Source organism: Cydia strobilella, chromosome 10, assembly GCF_947568885.1.
Source record: "Cydia strobilella chromosome 10, ilCydStro3.1, whole genome shotgun sequence".
Lineage (NCBI taxonomy): Eukaryota > Metazoa > Arthropoda > Insecta > Lepidoptera > Tortricidae > Cydia > Cydia strobilella.
In genome coordinates this window covers 16,317,372-16,335,666 of record NC_086050.1, presented here as the reverse complement: position 1 = coordinate 16,335,666, position 18,295 = coordinate 16,317,372, and the positions used below count along the sequence as shown (strand labels likewise).

Sequence of the window (18,295 nt, the reverse complement as noted above, 5' to 3'; positions counted from 1 at the left end):
AGCCGAAGTGATCTCCCGTGAACTCAAGACCAGCGGAGTCACCACGTTGATCTTCCGCGGCGGCAGTTTGATGTTTATAACATACGTCATATTCCACCAGACTATCTCAGCCGTTATGGTGACGAGGAAATGTATATAACTAACGATAACTAATTAACCTCCTCTAAAAAATACTTACGTCTTTTTCCTCCAAAGCTCTCTCCAACAGTTCACTCCTCCACCCCCAAAGAAGAAGTAACTCGAACCGATATTCATATTCCCTACAGCAGACGTAATATCCCGTGGACTCAACACCAGCGGAGTCACCACGTTGATCTTCCGTGGCGGCGGCTTGTTGGTTATAACATACGTTATGTTCCACCATACTATTTCCGCCGCCATTGTGACAAGAACGAGGGGGGGTTGGTTGTCGTCGGTGGGAGCGGTGGGAGAGTGGGGGGAGGTGAAGATGCGGTCGGGGACGGGGGAGAAGGCGCACCATTGGACCTTTGCTTTGTGGTGCTTTAGGAGGCGGAGCTGGCGTTTACCTTGCACGTTCCATAGCTGGAAAAGAGTTCAATATGTTATCAACTATACCGACTCATTCAAAGCCGAGTAGATAGGTGATAAATTGTATTTCGTTTTGTTTCTCGATAACAAAAATGTGACAGTATAAAGAGTTTCAATCAAAATTATAAACGAAAAATGTTTTCTTTATTAGTCAACTGCACGTTTAGTAGCATGTTAATTTTCTTTGATCTAAGGGAGGTAAGATACGCAATACAATACTTATTAGAATACTCGCTTTTCTATGACGAACGAACCATGACACTATCACCAAATTCACCAAGGCCACTTCACTCAGATCATAAGTTTCATTCCAAATTCAATCTTAAATTTATAACAATACGGTTGAAATCATACCACAACATCGCCCGAGTCGAGTCCCATAGCCAGTATAAGCCCGTCGGACGTAAGATCGCAGGAAACAATCTTGTTGTTCAGTCTGTACTCCTGGATCTTATGCAGTTCTATTTGGTTCTCCTCTCGCAGTTCGAACGTCTAAAAACAAGTGACAGTGTTTGTAAAATAATTCGGTTTATTCTTATGTAAATTACAAGTATCAATATAAGTAGAAATTGTATGTTCCGAGTTGCATAACACACCTCGCCTATCTCGGAACACACCTCGCCTATCTCGGAACACACCTCGCCTATCTCGGAACACACCTCGCCTATCTCGGAACACACCTCGCCTATCTCGGAACACACCTCGCCTATCTCGGAACACACCTCGCCTATCTCGGCCACCCAACTCACCTGAAACTTCTTATTATAATCATCACAGACAACCAACACATTTTTCCTAAACGCGGCACAACTGACTTGCACATCATTCTGCCTCCCATTTAACACCTCAGCCCTCCAATGCAGCTCGTCCCAGAGTTTAACAGTGGCATTATATTCTACTGTTAAAAGCCCTTTGTGGTAGAAACAGTCTACTAAAGTGCTTTCGCTGAGGCAGCCTCTGGTGCCTGGGAATTGACGATCTTTGGAACTGAGGCTACTCTCACTGCTTGAGTTGGACAGGCGGTCCGGTTGGCCGTTTTTCTTTTTTATACCTGCAAAGAAACATACGTTAGCTCACCATGTTTGTATTAAGTCCCCGGCAAGCTCGGCCGAATTGCACCTTTTCATACAAACGTAGTTCCGCTCTCATTTTAAAACTACGTGTTGGATTGTAATGAAACTTTGCACATACAATGACATGAGGTATATCTAGTCTGTAATTCGTTTATATAGCTCCAGTTTATAAAACAAACGAAATAGACCAAAAACAAGTTTTGTATGAAAAACTCAAATTCGCTGTAGTTTTTTACTATAGTATCTGAAGCTACATAAACTAATTTCAGACATAGACGTTACACGTCGCGCAAAACATCGATCTATGCGTGTTTTTTAGATCTTAGTCGTGCATTTGACCTCGTTAACTATGACACCTTGTGGGCGAAGTTACGTGCATCCCGAGTGCCTAATGGAGTGGTTAATCTGCTGAGATTCTGGTACGGAAACCAAACAAACATTGTAAAATGGGGCGACGCAACCTCTAGCGAGTACAGGCTAGTGTGGGGTCCGTCAAGGGGGGGTTACCTCTCCGGTCCTGTTTAACTTGTACGTGAATGGGTTGATCGAGGAGCTGAGGGGCACCAATGTCGGCTGTCATGTAGGGAATGTTTGTGTAAACAACCTTAGTTATGCGGACGATATGGTGCTGCTCAGCCCTTCGATCAAGGGAATGAGGAGGCTACTTTCGGTCTGTGAGCATTATGGTAATGCGCATGGACTGAAATATAATGTTTCCAAGACGGAGATGATGGTATTCGCGTCGGGTTCTGGGCCGGACAGCGTACCTGCGGTGTATTTAAATGGGTCGAAAATAAATGTTGTTAAGCGGTTAAAGTATTTAGGACATTTGTTGACGGAACGGCTGCAGGACGACGATGATATTGAGCGCGAGCGGAGGGCCCTCGCCGTCAGAGGCAACATGCTCGCTCGACGGTTTTCTAAGTGCAGCAAGGATGTAAAGACCACACTCTTCAAGGCGTACTGCTTAGGCATGTACACCTCTCAGCTGTGGATAACATTCACGCAGAAGGCAATGAGCAGAATAAGAGTTCAGTACAATGACGCGTTCCGAGCTCTTATGCGGCTGCCGCGGTGCTGCAGCGCGTCGGGCATGTTCGCGGACGCGGGGGTCCCCGACTTTTTCGCGATAATTAGATCCCGCGTTGCCTCGTTCTGGAGGAGACTGCGCTGTTCCGACAACAAAATACTTGTGGCTGTTTCTGACGATATAAGGAGTCCGGTGTTTAAGCGCTGGATTTCTGTTCACATGGATCAGAACAGAAAATGACTGAACCTAGATTGAGACTTATTTTTAACATGACTGGCACCCCTTTACAGTGTCAATTAGTTCTTAAGTAGTATTTAATTTTGTACGCAATATGGGTAAATGCCTGAAATAAAAGCTTTTTTTTTTTTTATTATAGATATTCCTTATCCTATTGTAAGTACAAAGTTTCAGAGCAATATAGCTAGTCGTTTTAAAATGAGAGCGGAACTACGTTTGTATGGAGAACCGAGCTTGCCGGAGACCCTTAAGGCGGGATTCCACGAGTGTGCGGCACAAGCATATTCAGTACAAAAATGCTTTAGGACGATTTAGGAGCCTCTAGATATATAGATAAGCAGGTAAATGTGTTAAAAACAGGACATAAGCTTACCTTCCATATCATTTAATATCTCCTGCAACTCCAAATACCTATTCCCTTTCTGCAGCATCTCCGGCATCCATTTTCCATTGTTGGTCAATCTATACGCCATCAGACACCGATTCTTCTCGACTGCCTCCAACAAGTTAAGAGTTCACGAAGTTCGATACCAACATGTATGCTACAAGCACTTACCTTCCATATCATTTAATATCTCCTGCGACCCCAGATAGCTATTCCCCTTCTGCAGCATCTCCGGCATCCATTTTCCATCGTTGGTCAATCTGTACGCCATCAGACACCGATTCTTCTCGACTGCCTCCAACAAGTTAAGAGTTCACGAAGTTCGATACCAACATGTATGCTACAAGCACTTACCTTTCATATCATTTAATATCTCCTGCGACCCCAGATAGCTATTCCCCTTCTGCAGCATCTCCGGCATCCATTTTCCATCGTTGGTCAATCTGTACGCCATCAGACACCGATTCTTCTCGACTGCCTCCAACAAGTTAAGAGTTCACGAAGTTCGATACCAACATGTATGCTACAAGCACTTACCTTTCATATCATTTAATATCTCCTGCGACCCCAGATAGCTATTCCCCTTCTGCAGCATCTCCGGCATCCATTTTCCATCGTTGGTCAATCTGTACGCCATCAGACACCGATTCTTCTCGACTGCCTCCAACAAGTTAAGAGTTCACGAAGTTCGATACCAACATGTATGCTACAAGCACTTACCTTCCATATCATTTAATATCTCCTGCGAGCCCAGATAGCTATTCCCCTTCTGCAGCATCTCCGGCATCCATTTTCCATCGTTGGTCAATCTGTACGCCATCAGACACCGATTATTCTCGACTGCCTCCAACAAGTTAAGAGTTCACGAAGTTCGATACCAACATGTATGCTACAAGCACTTACCTTCCATATCATTTAATATCTCCTGCGAGCCCAGATAGCTATTCCCCTTCTGCAGCATCTCCGGCATCCATTTTCCATCGTTGGTCAATCTGTACGCCATCAGACACCGATTCTTCTCGACTGCCTCCAACAAGTTAAGAGTTCACGAAGTTCGATACCAACATGTATGCTACAAGCACTTACCTTCCATATCATTTAATATCTCCTGCGACCCCAGATAGCTATTCCCCTTCTGCAGCATCTCCGACATCCATTTTCCATCGTTGGTCAATCTGTACGCCATCAGACACCGATTCTTCTCGACTGCCTCCAACAAGTTAAGAGTTCACGAAGTTCGATACCAACATGTATGCTACAAGCACTTACCTTCCATATCATTTAATATCTCCTGCGAGCCCAGATAGCTATTCCCCTTTTGCAGCATCTCCGGCATCCATTTTCCATCGTTGGTCAATCTGTACGCCATCAGACACCGATTCTTCTCGACTGCCTCCAACAAGTTAAGAGGTCACGAAGTTCGATACCAACATGTATGCTACAAGCACTTACCTTCCATATCATTTAATATCTCCTGCGAGCCCAGATAGCTATTCCCCTTCTGCAGCATCTCCGGCATCCATTTTCCATCGTTGGTCAATCTGTACGCCATCAGACACCGATTCTTCTCGACTGCCTCCAACAAGTTAAGAGTTCACGAAGTTCGATACCAACATGTATGCTACAAGCACTTACCTTCCATATCATTTAATATCTCCTGCGACCCCAGATAGCTATTCCCCTTCTGCAGCATCTCCGGCATCCATTTTCCGTCGTTGGTCAATCTGTACGCCATCAGACACCGGTTCTTGCCGGCCGCCACCAACAAATTAGAATTCACGAAGCTCAGGTACTGTAAGTGAGAAAACGTTGCATGCATAGAGTAACTTATACTAGAGCGGTACTGTCATAGTAAATTTTGTAACCCCAGTAAATTCACTGCCATCTGTCGACACACTTTAAAACTAAAAATAAATATTTATAAAAATACGATAAAATGTATTTAAATATGGATAAATGAGTTTTTTATTTGCATTAATTATTTTTATATGATTTTGACCCATGTTTTTTCACTGGTATGCCTTAAAATTATAAATAACAAACGAAACAGTCAACGCCCTCTATACGAGTGTAGGCCAAAACTAGTGGCGCCATCTGATCGAGAATCAAATTTTCGTGATTTTCGAGGCACGTTTTTTCCTTAGACTGTATCCATCTATTATGGAGTTATATCTATCTTTGGTTGCATGTGAAAGTGTCTGGCCATTTGTACGAAAAGTTGTCCTCTTTTATGGAAAATGTTATATTTTTCCTTATAATTGCCCGTTTATGACATTGACATAGGTAAAGCCCTCATAAGGCACTCTCACACTCTCTCATTAAGCAAAATGTGAGACGCAAATACACATTGGACCAAGAAATTTGACAGGTATAATACCATGCTTAGGTAAAGTAGGTTTACTTTTAACCTTCTTAAGCCATGTAGTAATTAGTTGAATTAAATTTAAGACTTTTTCAATTGGAACAGAGTTGCATTTCTCACATTTCGTTCGATAAATATAAAATAAAATCGACTTCATTTTCTATTGATTCAAATTCTGTATGGTCCTTAGCAGGATAAATACCAGTTTACGTCAAACATAACTCTGCCCTCTTTAATGGGGTGTCTTTAGACATTAAATTAGGTTTATTTTGCCTTGGCCTGTGGAAAATTGTTACTATACCTGAACTGCACTTTTGACGTCTAGAATAATTTTGGTTTCTTTAGTGCGGAGCGCGTATTTCTGGACCCGGCCTGAACGGAGTCCGTAGATGATGTATTGGTTGCATGGGGAGATTTTTAGGGTAGTTATTCTTTCGTCTGCTTTCGTTATTATTTCGGTAAGCATTTTTGTTCCACGGATTATCTGTGAAGGAAAAAAATTAAGAGATCAATTAGTAATTTTTCAATGACTAGGCCTGCGATGGCCATGAAAAAGTTTTTATCACATTCTAATGAGATAATCCCGACACGAGACCATGATTTGACATTACTAGCAGTGCATCTTGCTCTCAACAATACATAAGAGCGGACAAAATGCATTGAGAGTAATGTTAATGTTACATCAATATCAAATCAAAATGAGATTTATTAAGTTCGAGTGCTGTTTGAGAAGCGCTGTCAAATTCGAAATTGCTTGGAGGTTAAGGTTTTAATGATCGAAGCTCATGAGGCCATTGAGTTTAGGTAGTATCTTAGACCTTAGTGCGTCCACATAAGGTCCATACCTGTATGTTGTTCTTGTCGTCCAGTACGGCCAGCAGGGGCTGTGCGCCGCTGTCGTTGTTGCATATTCCCTTGAGGTTAAGCGCGAGGCACGGTTTGGAGTGCCGATCGAGACTCATGGTGCCTTTGAGCGGTGGTTTCTTCCTTTCATCCTAGAAATATAACAAAGAATTGATGAAGGAACTGTTAGCAGGGGGGTGTCACTACGCAGTTTAGGTACATTTGGCCGGCTCGCCTCCCGGGCAGGCGTATGGCAGTTGGCTGCCGCTCGGCTCGCACGATAGTCGTGTCACGTGGCGCTCGCGCAAAATTGAAAATACACAATGGCTTCGAAACCTAAATCTCGATCTTATCCGTATAAAAGATATTGTTCTGTTTACGGATGTCTGAATAAACGGAAGAACAAGGAATCAGAAATAATATTTTTTTAAATTCCGGACGATATTAAAAGGTAAGTCATACTATCTCCAGATAAAAATTTTATGTTTACAGAATCAACGTTTGTAATTCCTACATATTTATCTCAAAAATAATAAATCAGTAGGTATAGGTACAAAAACTTGTGGCGTGACAACCCCGCCGACACTCACAGCTCGGTCATAAAACTGCGGCGCGCAAAGAAGATTCACGGTTCGTGCGCGGTTATAAGTTTCAATTTTGCTTGCAGGCGGCGAGTATAGGTATAATTTTATAAGTAAATCTGACTTTTGTGAAGGAGTGAATTTTCTGTACGGTAGTACTATTAGTTATTCTGTGCTGTTACTCAGAAAACATTATCGTGTCTTAACTTTTCCATTTTCGTTCTTTACGTTATTTTTTTTAAACACGACAATAATCTTCAAAGAGCTTCCATGACTTTTTAAAAGACGAAAATTAGCATTTAACCCTGTAAACGTGTACGAAGTAAACAAGAAAGGATAATAACGAAATTGTGCGAAGTTTCCGAGATCTTTACACATAGAAAATATCGCAAATTTTAAAACAAATCGATACACCAGTAGATAAACTTGTTATGCTGGAGTTACCTCAGAGTGCAGAGCAAAAGACTTGTTCCTCTTCGGCGTGACATGAACACTGTGACTGCCGTTGCCCGTCGCCGTGTGCGGCGACACTGCTTCGACAAAACTCACATCGAACTTTGTGGTTAGTCGCACTTTCCTGGGTAAAATAAAAAAAGAGCATTGTAAGTTGTCTGGTAAGGACTTTTTGTTTGGATTAAAAGTGAGCTGCGTATTATTCAACCCATAAAGTAATGTTACAAAAAATCGCCTGTACATTACAGCATTTGGCGTTGGTCCCTATCAGCACGACAGCAGTTTGGCAAAGCAAAGCCTGGCGTCAACTACAAACAAGTTGTTGCTGTTTGCGAGCGGAAACGCGGGGAGAGGAGCATAAAAACGACAACGCCGCACCGCACGTCGAATATTGGCGAGAACTTTAAATTTTAGCAGTTTTAAGCCGTTATTTGCTATTTTAGCGCTTTGATTCTTTTTACCGGATCCGATGAATTTTGCCGGATCCGGTACCTTGAAAAATGTGCCGGATCCGGACCGGATCCGCCGGACCGGATTGCAATCCCTAATTTGGGTGAATTATTAAATAGAATTCTATTAAGCTTAACAGGCATTTTTGTAGTGATTATGAGACTGATTTTTAGACTATAAAATCATGTTACAGTTGCATTATTAGTGTAATAAAATCATGTCATTAGTGCGTTATTTTTAATAATTCGTTCCTTACCCATTCCTCTGAGTATTCTGCGCCACGTAAGAGGGGTCGAGCTGCCACACCTTGGCGCAGTTTTCTATCGTGCCCGTCCCGGTTAGTAGTACATCCGGCCCTGGTAGGATGTCGTGCCACACTTCGCTAACAGCCATGGACATGACATTACTGAAATGTAATCACAGATTAACACCTAACCTAGTTGGTAGTGACTCTGTCTACGAATCAGGAGGTCGTGGGTTTTCGAACCCACTGGGTTTTCCCGGTAAGGGCATTTATGTGTGTTATCACTAATACTTGTTCCTGAGTTATGGATGTTGACCATATAAGTATTTATATAAGTACACAACATAAGCCCTGTTGAGCTTACTGTGGGACTATCGAAGATCCACGCCAAGTTGTTAAGGTCGACGCATATAATGCGACTGTCATCAGTAGATACATACAGACAAGATTGACAGGATGTTATATACCCGCTGCTGAACTAAGCTGTCTAAAGAGCACTCACCCCTCCGATTCTCAAGGTCAAAGATCCTCGCTAAGTCGTTAAGGTCGACACATATAATGCGACTGTCATCGGTGGAAATGAACAACAGGGAGCCAGTCTTGTTGGCCGCGAATGACAGGAATATTACTGCGTGTCTGAACTAAATTCTTGACTTACCCTCTCCGGTTCTCAAAGTCGAAGATCCTCGCCAAGTTGTTAAGGTCGACGCATAATGCGACTGTCATCAGTGGAAATGAACAACAGGGAGCCAGTCTTGTTGACCGCCAATGACAGGAATGTTATTGCTTGTCAGTACTAAATTCTTGACTTACCCTCTCCGGTTCTCAAGATCGAAGATCCTCGCCAAGTTGTTAAGGTCGACGCATAATGCGACTGTCATCAGTGGAAATGAACAACAGGGAGCCAGTCTTGTTGACCGCCAATGACAGGAATGTTATTGCTTGTCAGTACTAAATTCTTGACTTACCCTCTCCGGTTCTCAAGATCGAAGATCCTCGCCAAGTTGTTAAGGTCGACGCATATAATGCGACTGTCATCAGTGGAAATGAACAACAGGGAGCCAGTCTTGTTGACCGCCAATGACAGGAATGTTATTGCTTGTCAGTACTAAATTCTTGACTTACCCTCTCCGGTTCTCAAGATCGAAGATCCTCGCCAAGTTGTTAAGGTCGACGCATATAATGCGACTGTCATCAGTGGAAATGAACAACAGGGAGCTAGTCTTGTTGACCGCCAATGACAGGAACGTTATTGCTTGTCTGAACTAAATTCTTGACTTACCCTCTCCGGTTCTCAAGGTCGAAGATCCTCGCCAAGTTGTTAAGGTCGACGCATATAATGCGACTGTCATCAGTGGAAATGAACAACAGGGAGCTAGTCTTGTTGACCGCCAATGACAGGAACGTTATTGCTTGTCTGAACTAAATTCTTGACTTACCCTCTCCGGTTCTCAAGATCGAAGATCCTCGCCAAGTTGTTAAGGTCGACGCATATAATGCGACTGTCATCAGTAGAAATGAACAACAGGGAGCCAGTCTTGTTGACCGCCAATGACAGGAACGTTATTGCTTGTCTGAACTAAATTCTTGACTTACCCTCTCCGGTTCTCAAGGTCGAAGATCCTCGCCAAGTTGTTAAGGTCGACGCATATAATGCGACTGTCATCAGTGGAAATGAACAACAGGGAGCTAGTCTTGTTGACCGCCAATGACAGGAATGTTATTGCTTGTCAGTACTAAATTCTTGACTTACCCTCTCCGGTTCTCAAGATCGAAGATCCTCGCCAAGTTGTTAAGGTCGACGCATATAATGCGACTGTCATCAGTGGAAATGAACAACAGGGAGCCAGTCTTGTTGACCGCCAATGACAGGAATGTTATTGCTTGTCAGTACTAAATTCTTGACTTACCCTCTCCGGTTCTCAAGATCGAAGATCCTCGCCAAGTTGTTAAGGTCGACGCATATAATGCGACTGTCATCGGTGGAAATGAACAACAGGGAGCCAGTCTTGTTGACCGCCAATGAAAGGAACGTTATTGCTTGTCTGAACTAAATTCTTGACTTACCCTCTCCGGTTCTCAAGATCGAAGATCCTCGCCAAGTTGTTAAGGTCGACGCATATAATGCGACTGTCATCGGTGGAAATAAACAACAGGGAGCCAGTCTTGTTGACCGCCAACGACAAGAATGTTAGCTCGGCCCGCACTGCGTCACCTGATGTTAAAATAACATTATGTCGAATAATTTGACAACCTTATTTCATGGCAAGCACCAGATTGTAGACATTCACAGTTGAGGATACGAGTAAAAAAATTTAGATTCTGAATGCACAAACAGTGATTTTGCTGCACATATTTGGATAACGTATATAAATTAATCACATATTGCCAAAGGTATGAAAAAGGAACACTTATTTAAAGCGATACTGTTAGTATGACCCGAAAAGGCGCACCATTCAAAAAAATCATATTTTTAATTTGAACCTTATCGTTTAGTGAATTGGGATGAATTTTGTTTGTTTGAGAAAGCAACGAAACAAAAGAAATCCTACTTTATTGAGTTTCAGTAAGGTTCTATTTATATTGAAACGGAGTGTACATTGTAATGCACGTTGGGCCTTACAAGGATAAACAGGGAGCCTTAGTGCTGCACCCTACAGTTTAGCACATTCCCCGACTATGTTTTGGTAGCGCTACGCCAGCCAATCCCAGCGTTTTCCTTGCTTTGAAGAGGAAAGGGAGTACGAACAGAGAGAGGCACTCGATATGTTAAGAAAGCTCCTTATTCAAATGGGTGAGGCTTATTTTTCAATGAATACCTTATGAGATGAAGCAAGCGTGTCCTAGCGTGGAGGCCTCGCTCAAAAAGACCAGATCACAGACCTCCAACAGGATGACATCAAAAAGATTGCAGGCCAGTGGGCATAGTGATAGAGGAGAGAAGCAACAAATCGGGCTGCTTGGAGATTTGGAGAGTTGTATGCCCAACAGTGGGCGCATACTCGCTGAGGAAGGGAATACCTAAATCTATAATCATACCTGTGATGATGGAGCGAGTGCGGCAGATACCGAGGTTGTTTTGGTGTCCGTTCAGTTCTAATTCATGCTCTATTACTTCTTTAGGGGTTAGAATTATTATTCGATGTGTGCCTGAAATGGGTGATTTAATTAAGTTAGGCGCACGCATGTTTACAAGTTTTTGAGGTTTAAAGGTGCACATGATTTGGTAAAACAAATATATGATATGAATATGAATATTACATTTTAGTAGGAATATTAACTCTGAGTATTGTCTAATTATCAGGGCCCGAACATGTCATATCGTTGACGCAAAAATTACTTAATTTAACATACACTAGTATTTTTAAACAATACAAATTGACATAACCAATCTATTGACGCGTAGAAAAATAAACACTTGTTACGTAAAATACACTTTTAAAAATCCAAAATGCGTAAGGAACAAAAGCAATGTGGTATATAGCGGTGTCCCACTCGCACACCGGCATCCAATGTAGACCGCCTTAGCCACATGCGATACTTCAAACATGTGTTCTATATTCAAATAGTAGTGGCATAGAGTAACTTATACTAGAGCGGTACTGTCATAGTAAATTTTGTAACCCCAGTAAATTCACTGCCATCTGTCGACACACTTTAAAACTAAAAATAAATATTTATAAAAATACAATAAAATGTATTTAAATATGGATAAATGTTTTTTTTTATTTGCATTAATTATTTTTATGATTTTGACCCATGTTCTTTCACTCATATGCGTTAAGGCCGTTCCATCAGTTTGCCGCTGTCTTTGTCACATTTCGCAAGAAAGAACGGGAAAGAACATACGCGCCTAGTGTCAATTTTGATCGAATTTTGTCGGTTTTTATTTATTTTAATAACGTTATCTTACAATATCGAAATTCTAAAGCTATGAAATTATTATTTATGGTAAGATTGTTTTTTCTTCTTTTTTTGTTTATAGTATCACATAATAAATAACCGAGTAAAGTAGGATTAAAAGTCCGAGTTAGAGGTTACTTTGGGAATTAATTGTATCGAGCGAAGTGTCATAATTCGTGTATCGGAAGCTATGTTGTTAAAGATAATATAGTCAAGAACTACATATATTTTTTCCACGTCTACGAATATCAACGCCTCTTAGAAAAACATGATCATATAAGGAGATTTTTCGCCTTCTGGCTCAGGGAACCGCCTTAAAATTATAAATAACAAACGAAACCGTCAACGCCCTCTATACGAGTGTAGGCCAAAACTAGTGGCGCCCTCTGATCGAGAATCAAATTTTCGTGATTTTCGAGGCACGTTTTTTCCTTAGACTGTATCCATCTATTACGGAGTTATATCTATCTTTGGTAGTGGTATTCCACTTGCCAAATGTGTATTTGCGTCTCACATTTTGCTTTAATTAATGTGAGAAGCAATGCACATTGGAAAAAGATTTTAAAGTCGGTTGCACCAAACCTGCCACCGTTTAAATTTTATTGTGTGGGAAGTTTCATAGTTTATTGTTGTGTGACGTTGATAAGTCCGCTAATAGCCAGGGCAGGGTAGTCGATCAGGTTTGTTTTGAGGATCAAATGTCTGTATTTGTGTCATTACCTTAAAGCAATACAAAAGTCACAAATGACAGTCAAAGTCTGACAATCGCACTTCACTGACGAAACGCTCCTAACTAAATGGCAATACATCGTGACGTCACCATGTAACAGAAGCCGTTTCGATGTATGGAAAACAAGGAAATTGCGATTTTGTGTGTGAAATATTGCGTTTATGTATAGTTGCTATACAATATTTTTTTGTTAAAATGTAAGGAATCGAATGGTACCATTACCTTTTTCCTTTTTTAATGTTAAAAAAAACGTACATTTTTAAACTTTAAGGTATTTTTTATTATTATTCAAATATATTTATTAAGTTTCCAATTCATTGTGATAAATTGCTCATTTTCTATCTATTTAACTAGATTTACTTATAAAATTCAACATGTGTCAACAACCCTATTGTGGTTGACCAAGACTGGCATATAATTGTCATTTTTGAACTTTCAGCCTAGATTTAAGTTAAATTCAAAATAAAACAAAAAGAACATTATGAGTGCTAAGTTTTTTTGCATTTTAGTATACTACATACCTGGCACAGTAATGATATCCAATACAGTATCATTCTCTTCCAATGAGACCACTTTTTCTTTACTCTTCAGATCGATAACATCCACGTAGTTCTTATTGCTATTGGCCAACGCCATTATCAAATACCTGTGTACAAAAATACATGCCTATATAAATAATTGAAAACAATTTCATTTATATTGGTTATGCGCGATACCAGTGAGTCGTGGGTGATACTTGGGTGTTTTCTAAAATAAATATTGAAAACCTGATTCTTTCAAATCTGGACATTCTTGGGCTCATTCTACTCAGAATCGACAGCATTCTCCATCCTGCCATTAAAAAAAAAGATGTCCCAAAATGTCCATTCCATTACGTCACGTTGTAGTGTGAATATTTTTTCCACTTCTACGTGCGTGACGTAGTGGAATGTACAATTTTCATACAAATTTTTGGGACATTGTTTTTATCATCAGGATTGAATATGCTTGTGATTCTGCGTTGAAAGAACCCAAAAACACCAGGATCTGTGGGATTCAGGTTTTTTAAAATTTATTTTAGAAAACGCCCACAAACGACAAAAATGCATGGCGTGGAAAACGTGTTAACTTTTATAGGACGACAGCTCTTTGTTTGTACTACTTGACAACTGTCATCTGTCAGATATTTATGTGTCCCTTAGGATGGTATTCCATCTATCCAATCTGAAAGAATTTGGCCCTGCGGTGTACATGTCAATATGACGGCGACTGACATACATAAAACACTATCATCATAACTGTGCACACAGGTCCGTGTAAGTGTGTCTCGGAGCCCCTTGAGGATCATACAATACGACAACACTGGCGGAGTCGTTCAGCCATTGGCGGCCGATGTAGCCCATTTTGAGAGCGATTATTAGGTTGTCGTAGTTAAGACCTTGAAAAAGCTTGTATAACCGGTATTACCTGGGGTCCCTTAGTTATCCGTGCCTTAGACCTGCTGGCCGCTAGTATAATGCTAAAGTAGTACGTAAGAATCATACCTATCATCATAACTGGGCACACAGCACAACAATTCCTTGTCCCTCTCAACAAGATCCGTGTAAGTGTGTCTAGGAGCGCCTTGAGGGTCATACAGCACGACAGTCTTGGCGGTGTGCGCCACGAGGATCTCGGAGTCGTTCAGCCATCGGCAGCCGATGAAGGGGCCCATTTTGGGCGTGATGATCAGGTTGCCGGGGTAATTGTTGTTGTACAGTTCCTCAGGGTCTGGGGACAAGCGAATCTGTACATTATTTATTTTCATAATAAAGTCTGACACATGTTGTTATAAGAGGCAGGTCGACATGAAGATTTAAATTTGTATTCATTCAAGACAGCAACAATGTTAGCAATAGATACAGCAATTATAACGTGACGTCATTCGATATCACTCCTCGATTGTCTAGTCTTGACTAGACAAGAAATCCATGCAATCCATATTTTAGAAAACACACATGGGAGATGGGTGTCTTCTAAAATAAATATTGAAAAACTGATTCTCATAAATCCTGGTGTTTTTGGGTTCTTTCAACTCTGAATCACTAGCATATTCAATCCTGATGATAAAAAAAATTCTCCCAAAAAGTATGAAAATTGTACATTCCACAACGTCACGCACAAACAAATGAAAAATTTGTCCACACTAAAACGTAACGTAATGGAATGGACATTTTGGGACATCTTTTTAATGTCAGGATGGAGAATGCTGTCGATTCCGAGTAGAATGAGCTCAAGAATGTCTAGATTTGAAAGAATCAGGTTTTCAATATTTATTATAGAAAACGCCCAGATATCCATACAAAATGGTAAGATTTTATAATAAACTTTCAAATATCATCACTGAATTGTATGTTAATAAATTTAAAAATTATGTAAAACGTAAGCTTATCTCTAAAGCCTATTATAGCACACAAGACTACATGAATGATGATACACCGTGGGATTAAGTGTGATTGAAAATAATTATTTATTTATCAGTATGTTAATATAATGATGAAATTGATAATTCAAACGATACCTATATTATGTAATTCGTATTTTTGACATTTAGATTTTGATTCGAGAAAGTTTCTAGACTTGTATTTTTTATACAATTTTGGTGTTCGACGTTCCTTTTCTGAAATTCATTAAGCTCGACATATCTATAATAATTCAATGTTTTTAAGAACAATAATAACTGCATCAATAAATTGCTCCGATATTTAGATTAAGGTAGTATTTGTAAAACTTGGCAATCGGGGGTATTAATGCAATGTTCTGCCACCAGAGCGCAGCACTAGCCTTTTTAGTAAACCATAGAGTAACTTATACATACCGTACCTTTAACATGTTTTTGACAAGTTTTCAGAGATAATAAAATATGACATTGATGCATCAAGGCGGTTTGTTTACAGAGGACCTACCGGGAAACGCGAATCCGAAATTTCGCTATCTGCCTCCTTATCGCTCGAATATGCAAGAGATAACGAAATTTAGATTTTCTTGTTTTGCGATAGACCCTCAGATCGTGGTAGGGACGCCCCCTACGCAGAGTTTCGCGTAATATTCCCTATTTAAAAGGTGCTCGTTCGTTTAGGCCTATTCGAATGAAGAATATATTAATTTAGAGTTTGAATGAGTAGATAGAGTGAGAACCTTCTTCTCGGATAGTATCGGCGTGGGGGTGGGGCTCCGGCTCGGCGTCGTCGACGTACTACACGGTGAGCGCGCCCGCGAAGGCGAGCGCGGCTACGACGGGCGGGTTGACGGGACACGCGCCCACCCACTTCACGGGGGAGCCGGCGCCCGGCAGCTCGCGGGTCAGGTTGTTGCTCGATATGTTGAACATCTGCGGGAATATGCACTCACTGACATCTTCTTCTTTTAAAATTATGGCTTCAGCCCAGTGGGACTATTTCGCCAGTATCAAGGTATTAAGAGGTTTAAAAACGACAAAAATTGTACGGTTGTACAAGACAGTGTACGGTGATTTGTTAGCTCTTGTAAATCGATAGCTAGACTTTACAAGAAGCACGTGGACTACCGGCCGTTGACTCCGAGATGGTGGTTAAACGCGCTTCAAAATTAATTCTCCATTTACTGCACACTACCACATTAGTTTACTGTATAATAAGCTATCGATATTACACTTTAAACAATATTAATGAGCAAAAAACAAAGTAATTAATCACGATGCTAACTATCAAGATGGCGCTCGAACCGGAAGTCCGTATAGACAAACTGTCGAGAACAAATTGTGTCCGCGAGGCATAGTATAAACAGGGCGAAGTATGTTATCTTCATACAAACGCACCGCGCGCGACTTGTATGTGTGCGCCATAAGTATATATGCGTCGCCGCACGCACACTCAAACAAAATCTCTACTGGCGCACTGAGAAACGAGTCGAGATTTTGTTTGAGTGTGCGTGCGGCGCCGCATAGATACTTATGGCGCACACATACAAGTCGCGCGCGGACCAGACCGTACCGTACCGTACCATAAAAAAAATGTAAAAAAGTATGAAGTTCATGGCCTTCACTAAATTAAAAACATTTTTTTCTACTCGTCGAGTATAATCTGTGTATTACAACTTCATATGCAAAACTACAACCGTACTCTTTTCAACGTTGGATAGTCTATGGCACTTCCGACTCAAGCATAAGAATTTTATCGATACGGTTTAGTCAAGTATAAAAATTTTGAAAATAGAACTTCATACATTTCGATAAAATATTTCTTGTTTAAGGAGACTCGATTCGTCGCATCTGCTTTGTGATTGGTTGGCCAACAAAAACATTTTATTTTATGTTGGAGTAGAAACAATTGCTTCATAAGTCAGAAACGCGCATGTGACACCCTTCATATAGCAACATTCATACCCTACGAAAACCGCTTACCGTTGCTTGTTAGTCTCCATAGGCTACGGTGGCCAAAATCGAGAAAAAAACTGTCTTAAAATTGAATTTAGCGCGGAGCAGGTACCAGGGCCTCATGAGTTACGAGGAGGTGTCGTTGGCCAACCCGCCGGGGCGCCGGGCCCGGCGGCCGGGGCGCGTACGAGTATGAAGGTATCGCGGGCTGCGGCAGCTCGCGTATAGCTGTATACTTTTGGTTTGTTTACCTATATGATTCTACTAGTTGAAAGTATTATTTTTTTGTCTCGTAGAAAAAGTATTGTATACAATAGTGATATAATCAAGCTTTTCAATCTCGTACCTTAACTTAAGCAACTCAGCAAGCTTCGTTGCTTAAACACGGTACTCGACTGACAAGCTCTCTATTATATCACGATTGTATAAAATACTATCTTCGTGAGGCCGCCTCTAGTATACATATTACCGCAATGTATGCAGTTAGATTAGCTCTTACTTTTGGCTCGCAGAAAAACCGGCCAAGTGCAAGTCGGACTCGCGCCCGAAGTGTTCCGTACTAATACGCAAAAAACGGCAAAAAAATCACATCCCCAATTAAATATTTAGGTATTTTATTCTGTTTTTAGTATTTGTGGTTATAGCGGCAAGAGAAATACATCATCTGTGAAAATTTTAACTGTCTAGCTATCACGGATCATGAGATACAGCCTGATGACAGACAGACACACAGACGGACAAAAATAACCCCCAGCACTAAGCCATTCTATTATACAGATTGTGTGCCCCTAAGGGAATAATCGTAGTAAAAATCTCACCTTTATAGAGCCAGACAGGGTGCCTACTAGAACGTAGTCACCGAGAAAACCGACGCATCTTATGTTCTCCTCCTTAAGATCTATTGTTGAATGTTTGATCTCTTCTACGTTTTGTTCGTGCCTGAAAAATAGTACATTATGTATTAAGGACGGTAAACAAGAATTTACAAACGAGTGTGAATTGAAGCCCGAAGCCGAAGATGAGTTCGTAATTCCTGTACCGCCCGTGGCCTACACGATGTTTTTCATCGCACTTTTATCTATC

At 41.0% G+C, this 18,295-nt stretch overlaps 1 protein-coding gene and 1 long non-coding RNA gene across 2 annotated transcripts in view; one reads left to right on the top strand and one right to left on the bottom strand.

The window, feature by feature from the left end:
• The window catches only part of LOC134744735 (uncharacterized), a 581,044-nt gene that overhangs the window by 493,038 nt on the left and 69,711 nt on the right, over positions 1 to 18,295 (top strand). The window lies entirely within an intron of this gene.
• The window catches only part of LOC134744714 (uncharacterized), a 62,441-nt gene that overhangs the window by 5,049 nt on the left and 39,097 nt on the right, over positions 1 to 18,295 (bottom strand). Inside the window, 14 exon segments of the mRNA XM_063678633.1 lie at positions 179 to 543; positions 904 to 1,041; positions 1,299 to 1,600; positions 4,910 to 5,066; positions 5,938 to 6,120; positions 6,482 to 6,631; positions 7,505 to 7,637; positions 8,220 to 8,369; positions 10,275 to 10,422; positions 11,247 to 11,357; positions 13,362 to 13,486; positions 14,364 to 14,589; positions 15,997 to 16,189; positions 18,031 to 18,151. Coding sequence (XP_063534703.1) covers positions 179 to 543; positions 904 to 1,041; positions 1,299 to 1,600; positions 4,910 to 5,066; positions 5,938 to 6,120; positions 6,482 to 6,631; positions 7,505 to 7,637; positions 8,220 to 8,369; positions 10,275 to 10,422; positions 11,247 to 11,357; positions 13,362 to 13,486; positions 14,364 to 14,589; positions 15,997 to 16,189; positions 18,031 to 18,151 — 2,502 coding nt within the window.